We start from the raw sequence: 9,899 nt of genomic DNA on the forward strand, positions 1-9,899 counted from the left end.
AAAAAAAAAAAAAAAAAAAAAAAAAAAAAGAGGGGGTCGGAGGCTAAACAAATAATTATGTATTTAAGTACGAGGAGCAGGAGGTTCAGGGCCTCTGGGACCTAACCCATGACTGAGGCATGTTACGGTCATGGGTTAAGGGAAGGGTTAGGGAAGGGTCCTCTAAGATGGTAACGGTTACCTTTACACCTGAAAAATGAATGACATAGAGCAAAGAATGCTGCTCCAGGCACAGTACACTCTGGGAGCAAAGGCCTGGAGGCAAACTTAAGTATGGTGGAGAGAAGCAGGGGTGAAATTTCTGGAAGGGAAGGTCCGAGAGACTGACAGAGGCCAAACCACAAGAATTTGAAGGTCATGATGAGGAGTTTGGACAATATCTGAAGGGCAACGGGCAGCCACAGAAGGGCTTAAAGAGAAGAGGAACGCGATCTGATCTAAGATGAAGACTCTGGGAGCTGGATGGCGCGTGGCCTGAAGCAGGCAAACGTTGATATAGGAAGACCTTTCCAGAGAATGGAGGCAGGGCGCCCTCTCCAGCTCGGGGCAGCACAGCAAGCCCTGCCAGTCGGCCACAGATCCTCGACTGCTTGAAGGTTGTACAAGCCACACTGTTAGATCAGCAGGAGTCTCTCCTAGCCCAGGAGTCCCATCTCCTTAGTTGCACAAATACAAGGCGAGTCTTCTTCTGCGCTGAGAGAGGGAGACAGGAAGTCCCACTTTACCGGTCCAACCTTCAATCACAGCAGGACAGGAGGTCCGCTACTGCCGCTGGGGTGAAACAGGAAGTCCCGCCCCAAAAGTCATGTGCAGAGCAGGCCACTAGCCCTGGTCACACCTGCGTGGCTGCCCGAACAATCTTGGGGCCCCCACGTGGAAAGTTGACTGTCCTGGGGCCAGAGGCCTGGAAGAGAAGGGAGGGATGGGGGACAACTTCAGGGGTTACTCTGGATGTGACATAACTCACCCTTTTCTAGAGCTAGCTCGCACCATTCCGAAATTAGCTGAGTTCCCTCCGTTTGCAAGGAGGAAAAAATGTCTAGCCACCCCTGGGAGAGATAAGACATGCAACAACCCAAATTTTATGGGGAAGAAGACGTTCTATCCCACTTCGGAGAGAAAATGGAAGTTTTGCCAATTTTTATGGAAAAGAATGAAGGCATTTTCCTTCATTTGGGGGGGAATTGGAATTTCGCACTTTTTTTTTTTTTTTTTTTTTTCGGTACGCGGGCCTCTCACTGTTGTGGCCTCTTCCGTTGCGGAGCACAGGCTCCGGACGCGCCGGCTCAGCGGCCATGGCTCACGGGCCCAGCCGCTCCACAGCATGTGGGATCTTCCCGGACCGGGGCACGAACCCGCGTCCCCTGCATCGGCAGGCGGACTCTCAACCACTGCGCCACCAGGGAAGCCCCTACTTCTTTTAATATATATAAAAATTGGATGGGAAGTCCTGTCCAACTTTTATATATTTAAAAAAAAAAAAGACAGGGAAAATCTACCAACTTTGTAAACCAATAAGAAAAGCTGGAGGAAGAGAATTCAAACCATCTCCTCTGCCTGACTAGAACACAAAAAGTTCCACCCCCATTCCAGGACACTGGGGCACCCATACTCACTGGGTGGGCCCTGGTTGGGCTAGGGTCCTCCAGAGGAACTTCGAGGGGCAGAGGCTGTGGGGTCTGCTCTGGAGTCACGCTTTGCATCTTCTTTGAATACAGGGGTCAACCTGAGAGTATGCTTCTTTTTGTTAGGATTCTCTCCTGGGAAAGGGAGGAGGAAGAGAAATAGAAACAGTTGATTGGCTGCTCTGACATGCCCACCCAGTCAATGGCAAGGGAAGCTGGGCTGAGAGGTGGAGTCTTACTCTGATTGGCTGATATGGAGGTAGGAAGGCAGGTTGGATGAGGTAACTGCTGCTGATTGGTTCAGAGGCTGAACCAATGGGACTCTTCGTAGGGAACCTACCACTTGGTCACGCACTCACCTTGAAAGTGGAACAGATAGCAGATGCACAGGATGAGAAGTGCTGCCAGGAGCGCCAGGCCCAGTAGGGAGCCCAGGACGATGCCAGCGATGGCCCTGGGGCTCAGGATGGGGCCTGGAAGAGACCAAGAGAAGGAGGATAAGGGGAGCAGGAGCCAAATCTGGACCTGTTTCCTGAGCCCCCTGCCTCACCCCCCCCTCAGAACCCAGGAATCTGGGACCCCAGCACTCTCAATTCATTTAACATTTCCTGAGTGAATGTGGTGTGCCTGGCATTCTGCCAGGTGGTGGAGATCCATTGGTGAGCAAACCAAGATACCTGCTATCGTGAGGATTAATTTTAGGAGGGAAATCAGAAACGAATGTGCAAATAAATAACATAATTTCAGATTGTGCTCCGAAGAAAAAATAAATGGGCTATGATAGAAATAATGGAAGGGGAGGTGACATTTAGAAAAGTTAGTGAAGGAAGGTCCTTGAGGAACATTTGAGCAGAGACCTGGGGAATAAGGAGCCGGCCATGCTAAACAGGGGGAAGGGTGTTCCAAGCAGAGGGAACAGAACATGCAAAGACTCAGAGGTAGGAGTTTTCTGGGTTCAATGAAAACCGTGGGTGGAGGACACGGAATGAAGGTGGAAGAGGTAAAGGATGAAGTTAGAGGGATTAACAGGGGCCAGAGCCTAGACATGAGAGGCTTCTAAGCAAGGCAGCAACAACGTGATCGGATTTGCATAACTTCGGCTTCTACCTGGAGAATGGATTGTAAGAGGGCAAGAGGGGGAATATAGAGACCAGGTAAATGGCTGCTCAGTCCAGGCAAGAGAGGATGGTGGTATCTGACCAGAGTGTAATGGAAAGAAGTGGATGGATTGGGAAAGCATTTCAGAAGGAAGTGATGGGACCCTGCTGGTATTTGGGATGTTGGAGGTGATGTCAGCACATGGGTGGTGCCATGTCCCAGGATGGGAAGACTGGAGAGTTGGTGGGGGGTGGGGGGGAGGGTGTGGTTTGGGAGAAAAGACCTCAAGAGATCTATTTCGGACATGTAAAGTCTGAAATGCCAGCTGGACATCCAACGTGAAGATGTCAAGTAGGGAGGTGGCTTTTCAAGTCTGGAGTTCAGAGGTCTGGGCTGGAGATCAGACATTTGAGAGTCATCTGAGTATTAATGATATTTAAGGTGACGAGAGGGGACAGGCCACACTGGGGAGAAATATAGGTGGAGAAGAGGGCTGAGGACTGACACATCCAATACTTAGAAGTTGGGGAGTGTTGCTGGTTGAATTGTGTCTCCCCAAAAAAGATACAGTGATATCCTAACCCTCAGTACCCGTGAATGTGACCTCCTTTGGAAACAGAGTCTTTGCAGATGGAATCAAGTCAAGATAATACGCAGAGAAGGTCATATTATCGGGTACTGAGGGGCAGGACGTCAGTATACAGTAGTTCCCCCTGCCCGTATCTTCAGGGGATACATTCCAAGACCCTCGGTGGATGCCTGAAACCACGGATAGTACAAAATTCTATGTATTCTATGCTTTTTCCAGCATCACTACTCTTGTGCTTTGGGGATGTTACTAAAATAAGGGTTACCTGAACACAAGCACTGACACAGCATGACAGTTGAGCTGATAACTGAGACAGTTTCAAAGTAACGGGCAGAATACTCCAGACAAAGGTGTGATTCACATCCCAGCTGGGATGGAGGGGGCCAGCGTGAGATTTCATCACGCTACTCAGGCATGCAATTTAAAACTTATGAATCGCCTATTTCGGAAATTTTCCATTAATATTTTCAGACCACGGTTGACCCCTGGTAACTGAAACCTCAGAAATCAAAACCCAGGATAAAAGGGGACTACAGTATCTCTGGGGAGTAGACACAATTCAACCAATCAAGTCGAGATGAGATCATGAGGGTGGGCCCTAATCTGATATGACTTGTGTCCTTACAAGAAGACAGAGGCGGGGCTTCCCTAGTGGCACAGTGGTTAAGAATCCGCTTGCCAATGCAGGGGACACGGGTTCGATCCCTGGTCCGGGAAGATCCCACATGCCGTGGAGCAACTAAGCCTGTGCACCACAGCTACTGAGCCTGCGCTCTAGAGCCCGCATACCATGCCTACTGAGCCCGTGCGCCACAACCTCTGAAGCCCGCACGCCTAGAGCCCGTGCTCCGCAACAAGAGAAGCCGCCGCAGTGAGAAGCCCGCGCACCGCAGTGAAGACCCGATACAGCCAAAAATAAAAACAAATAAATAAATAAATTTATAAAAAAAAAAAAAAAAAGAAAGAAAAGAAGAAGACAGAGGCACACACAGGGAGGAGGAGGAGGCTGTGGGAAGCTGAAGGCAGAGACTGGAGTGGTGCCAAGGAGTGACCATCACCATCGGAAGCTAGAAGGAAGCAAGCAGGAGGTCTACGCAGAGTCTCGGAGAAAGCATGGCCCTGCAGACACCCTGATTTCAGACTCCTGGTCTCCAGAGTTAGGAGAGAATACATTTCTGTTGTTTCCAGCCACACAGTTCATGGTACCTTATTACAGCAACCCCAGGAAACTAACACAGAGAAAGAAGGAAGATCCAACAAAACAGACTGACCCGAGGAAGCCCAGGAGAAGGGCTTCTCAGCCCAGGAGGAAGCCCAGTGGCTCCAACTCACCGGTGCGGTAGACCTGGCTTTGGGATGGGGTCCCTGGCTGGCGCCCCAGACTGGGCAGGATACGAAAGACCCAGACCTGGGACTTCTGAGGAAGGAGGGGCACCACAGCTGAGCGATCCTGAGGTCCGAGGGTGAGCAGGGAGATCCAGTCTTTGGACGCGGTGGGTCTGTTCAGGTCAGGCCTCTCGACCTGTGCCTGGATCTGGAAACTGCTAATCAGGGCCCCTCGCTCCACATCCCAAGTCAGCACTGCTGCATCCTGGGTTCCCTGCAGCCTCCATGAGGAGATAGAAGGTCCTGGGGAGGGGGCGGGGGAGGAATAAAGGTGGGGGTTGTCTTCATGGGTCCTAGCAGGGAGGGGAAAGGGGGCCACGGGCCTGGACTCCTAGGTCCCAGGGGCAGAGGGTCTGGAGACCCCAACTCCTGGGTCTAAGAAAGGAAGGGACTGGGGGCCCAAACTCTTGGGTCTGAGGGTTTCATGGAAAAAGTGACTGGGATCCAGGATTCCCTGACGGGTCAGGGATCTGGGGGTGGGCGGGCGTTCTAGGGTCTGGGGTCGGCGGAGGCCGGGGACCAAGATTTCTGTGTCCGAGGGAGGCGGGAACTGAGGGCCTGGACTCCTTGGTCTGAGGGAGGAACAGGCTGGAATCCCAGTCTCCTGGGTTTGAGAGAGGAGAGGGCTGGAGGACCTGGGTTCCGGGAAAGGATGGGGCTCACCAGTGAGGGTGATCGTGTCGCCCCCAGCACCCAGCGGCCCACTGCACAGCACGGAGTAATTTCCCAGGTCCCAGTACAAGCTGAAGTTGCCGATGAAGAGCCTCCGCTCATCCTGGCTGAGCCGCAGGCGCCCCTGGCTTCTGGAGGACAGGGGCCGCCCTTCCCGGGTCCAAGATGCTCGAGAAGCGGGGGGACAGCCAGAGGCCTGCAGCACCACGTCCACCTGCTCTGACTGCGTCTCCTCGACCATCGGATGCAACAGCACCTGTCGAGGGGCCTCTGTGGGTGGAAGAAACCCAATCAAGAAAGAGAACAAGTCCTGTGCCCTTTGGTGACTCTCATAGGGCACCTTAGCCCAAAGAGGAAGACCTGCCCTTTCACTCACTCCCTCATTCATTCATCTGATTTCCTTAACAAGGACTTAGGAAGCACGTAAGACAGGCCAGGTCCTGGCCTGGGAAACCCATATTATTCTCAACCACGTATTGCTCTGAACACGTGGGCAAGTGTCAGCCCTCTTCCGGGGTCCAGGAAAGAAATTTTGGTCCCGCCCCTGCTTGAGGTATAGGGAGAACCTGCGACCTTCTGTAGGGCTAACGATAGAGGAAATCTCTCTTCCTGTAGTTAGGAAGTCCCCTTTTCTCACGTTCTAAAGCAGCAAAGAAAGAGCCCCTCCTCCTCGGGGACCAGGAAAGAAGTCCCGCCGGCTCTCACCCGGGGTGACAGTGCAGGTGCGCGTGGTCACCAGGTGGTGAGCAAGGCAGGTGACGGGGACGCCGATGAGCCCGGGGTGGGCGGGGACAGCCTTCAGGAGCACAGAGGACACCGGCCCCGCCTGGACGCCTCTGGGGAGACCCTGGAACTGCAGGGAGGCGGCAGGGACCCCGCCGGGCCACGAGCAGCGGAAAAGGAGGATGCGACCCCCAGGACCCGCTTCGACCGAGCACTGTGGAGACCCGGGGGGCAGATCTGTGGAGGGGAGGGAGAGATCAAGGGGTCAGGCAGCTCTCGCCCAGCTCCCCTCTAGCCCCGCCTCTCGCGCGTTCACTCCACCCCTTCTTCGCCCGGCCCCGCCCTGCAGGCACTGACTGACCCCGCCCCGTTCTCTTGCAGACGCCGCTCCCTTTCCCCGGCAACTCCTGGGCTAAGTGGGCAGTCGCAGCCCCACTGACTGCCCCCCTTTCCGAAGGAAACTTCATCTTCCCACACTGACACCTGTCCTTCCAAACGTAACCCCGACCCTTTTTTCTCGCTCCACCCCTTCTACCAGGTTACTGTGGCCCCCCTCTTTGATTACTCCACGAGTCGCCTCCTCCTAGTGAACCCTCCCCTTTTCTTGACACCCCTGCCCTTCCTAGTGGGCCCTGCCCCCTTTCTAAGACGGCTCTGCCCCTTTCTAGAATGACTCCACCCCTTTCTCTCGTGACTCTGCCCCCTTTCCCAGGTAACTTCTTTCTCTTGCTGATCCCGCTTACTGGCCCAAGCAACTTAGTCCCTTTCCTTTCTGTCTCCTACTCTTTGCCGCTGAAGTCCGCAGCTTAATTTGATGAGGCTGCTCCTTCATCCCCAGGAAGCTCCGCCCTCTCAGTGCTGGCCCTGCCCCCTCTCCTGGCCATCCTTGCTCCTCCCCTTCTCTTGTGCTTCCCCCCGTTCCTTCTACCGGGATCTCCGCCCCTCCGTGCCGGCCACGCCCCACCACGCTCTTTGCCCCCGCCCAGCCCCCCCGGGTATCCCAGCCCCTTGCTGGTTCCGCCCCTTCTCCCGGGCATCTCCGCCCTTCCTTGCTGACCCCGCCCCTCGATCCCACCCCGCCGCTCTCACCCGCCACCAGGAGTTTGAGCAGCGAGCGGCGGCGGTGGCCGGTGCGCGGGTTCGTTGCGAGACAGGCGTAGTTGCCGCCGTGGCCGGGCCGGACCGCGTGCAGCAGGAGGCGCGAGCCGATGGGCACCGCGGCCTCGGCCGGGTCGGCCAGGCTCCATGCGATGTCGGCCGGTGGCCGCGAGGCGGCGGTGCAGCCCAGGGTCACGTTGCTGCCCGCGGTGACAAAGAGGGCGGGGTCGGCGTCGCGGTCCGAGGAGACAGAGATGACGGGCAGATCCGGGCCGTCTAGGCGGAGGAAGGGGGTCGGAACCGCGAGAGTCGGGGTCAACTGGGACTCCTCCAGGATTTCCGGAGACTGGACCTCCAGCCCTCTCCTCCCCAGGGACTCCAGGAGCCTGAGCCCTCAGACCCCTGTCCCCGACCGGAGGCACCCCCGCACTCACAGAAAACACTGACGTTGGTCGCGGCCTCCGCGTGGCCGAAGGGGCTGTGGACGCGGCAGGTGTACCGGGCGTGGTCGCTGCGCGTAGGGCGCGCGATGAGCAGCTGGTCGCCCTCTACGTGGATCCGGAGTGGCTCCACCCCCGCAGGGTCCGCTGCCTTCAGGACGTGTCCGTCCCGGGTCCAGCTCAGCTCCCCGCGACCCGGCCTCCACCCCACACAGCGCAGCCGGAGCTCCGCCGCCCCCTCCTCGGTCTCCGGGGCCTCAGGCTTCACCGACAGCTCGGACACGGGCTCTGGGAGAGGGGGAACAGACTCAGGACTCGGTTCTCAGCCCCCTGGTCCCTTAGGTCCAGAGAGCCCCAGCCCCCCCGACCTCTGACACCCAGGACTTCGCCCCAGCCCAGGCCCCCTCTTAGCCCTGCTCTTAGCCCCAAGAGTCCTCTTCTTCTCACAGACCCATGAGTCCACGCCCCCAGCTCTCCCCTCCCTGGGACTCGGGAGTCCGGGCTCCCAGGAGTTTTGGTCCCCAGGTCCAATTTCCCTCAAGCACCCGTCTTGACCCCCAGCTCCTCTTCTCCCTCCCTCCAGCCCAGAAGTCCTCTCTCCCCTGTCTAGGAACCCCTGACTCTGGGGCAGGAAACACATCCTCAGAACAGCAGTAACCTACCCACAGCAGCCCCTGCAGCCAGCACTCTGGACCTCAGGGCCCACTTACCATATACATGCACCGTGAACTCCCAAATCTGCCGGGAGATGCCGGCCCGGATGACCTCAGCTGTGTAGACCCCAGCATCCTCTAGCTGGGCGGAGGAGAGTTCCAGACTCCCTCGGGTTTGGTTAAATTGTAGGCGGTCTCGGGATGTGGGGTCCAGGCTGGTCAGAGGGGCCCCTGGCCCCAGACCCCCAGCTGCCAGCACCTTGGAACCTCGGCGCCAAACCACCAGAGGGGAAGGGGGACCAAGGCCAGGAACTGGTACCAGAGAGAGCTGGATTGCGGCCCCCACCAGCACCGCAAGAGAGTCCCCCACTTGCGGGGGTAAGCTTTGCCCCAAGGGGGCCTCTGAGGGAACTCCGGAATCCAGGCTCTGGGCAGGTAATTTAAGATCCTGATCCGCAGGGGAGAATTCTGAAACTGGGGCCTCCACAGAGACGTTAGTATCGGGGGCTTGGCCTTTGGAAGCTGGGGTCTTAACAGAGGAGGAAGGCTCCGGGTTTGGGGCAGGAACTTGAGAACCCGAGGTAGGAGGAGATACTTCAGAACCAGGGATTCCAGAGGAGGGGTCCAGGTTCACCTTTTCGCTCTCAGCAGAAACACTGGACGGGAAGGACCCGGGCACATCCTTCAAATTCAGCACCTCAGGAGACCATTCAGAATGAGGGATATCAGCTTTTGAACCTGGAGACTGATCTGGAAATTTCCAGCTGGGGGGTTTGATGGACGGAACTTTCAAATCCGGGCCCTGGGAAGAGATTTCTGAGTCCGAGGAGAGATTGGTTCTCTGAATTCCAGAAGAGGCTTTGAAGGCGAGGACTCTTACGCCCGAGGCTGCAGACGAAAAGGAGGGGAAGGAGTTGCTGGGCTGCAGAAAAGGGAAATGGGGGGCAAGGGGCTGAGTGGGGGGCTTACCCAGGAGCAGGAAGAGCAGCAGAGCCCGTGAGGTGTCCATGGTGCCAGCTGCACCGGCGAGGAAACTGGGGCAAGACCCAGCGCCTGCACCTATTCCTCCCCGGCTAGACGAGTCCAACAGGACTGGGCGGGGAAGGGAGCCAGATCCAGTGGGAGGTGCCAGGACCCCACACCCAGATAGTATGGCTGAGACACCCACCCCACCCTCTTGTCCTCATCAGCTAGTCCCGTCTGAGGGGAGGCCCAGCATAACCCCTGCACTCCCCACCCCCTGGGGGCAGATGGTGAGACTGGAGTCCCAGCTGGAAACTTAGTAACAAACTTGTGGAGCGGGGTGGGGAGGTGAAGTCAGGAAGACTTCCTGGAGGAGGGTCAGGTGCCCTTTCAGAGAGCAGCCCCCACCCCAGCCTCCTGGCATCTGGTCCACTCTGTCCTGCCTACATCTTCAAATACCCGTGTCTGATCCTGCTCCTCCTCTGCTCTCCATGGTCCCCTGTTGCCCTCAGGGCCGAGCCTCAAGTGGTTATCTTCTTCCCCCCAGTTATCTCTCCTGAGAGCCAGAACTGTGTCTCCTCAACCCCCAGGTCTTAACATGCCCCATGTCCCACTAAACTTCCCTCTAACCCTACCCTCCTGCATTCTCCAT

At 56.7% G+C, this 9,899-nt stretch overlaps 1 protein-coding gene across 1 annotated transcript; it reads right to left on the reverse strand.

Moving 5' to 3' along the window:
- Positions 1-44: 44 nt before the first annotated feature.
- VSIG10L (V-set and immunoglobulin domain containing 10 like) lies at positions 45-9,412 on the reverse strand. The gene is given in 11 exon segments (XM_007113151.4): positions 45-904; positions 1,617-1,710; positions 1,712-1,760; positions 1,985-2,098; positions 4,645-4,941; positions 5,362-5,640; positions 6,076-6,330; positions 7,183-7,467; positions 7,626-7,919; positions 8,342-9,172; positions 9,254-9,412. Coding segments are annotated over 11 exon segments (2,610 nt in total). The 5' UTR covers positions 9,294-9,412; the 3' UTR covers positions 45-832.
- Positions 9,413-9,899: the final 487 nt, after the last annotated feature.

Source organism: Physeter macrocephalus, chromosome 17 (assembly GCF_002837175.3).
Source record: "Physeter macrocephalus isolate SW-GA chromosome 17, ASM283717v5, whole genome shotgun sequence".
Classification (NCBI taxonomy): domain Eukaryota; kingdom Metazoa; phylum Chordata; class Mammalia; order Artiodactyla; family Physeteridae; genus Physeter; species Physeter macrocephalus.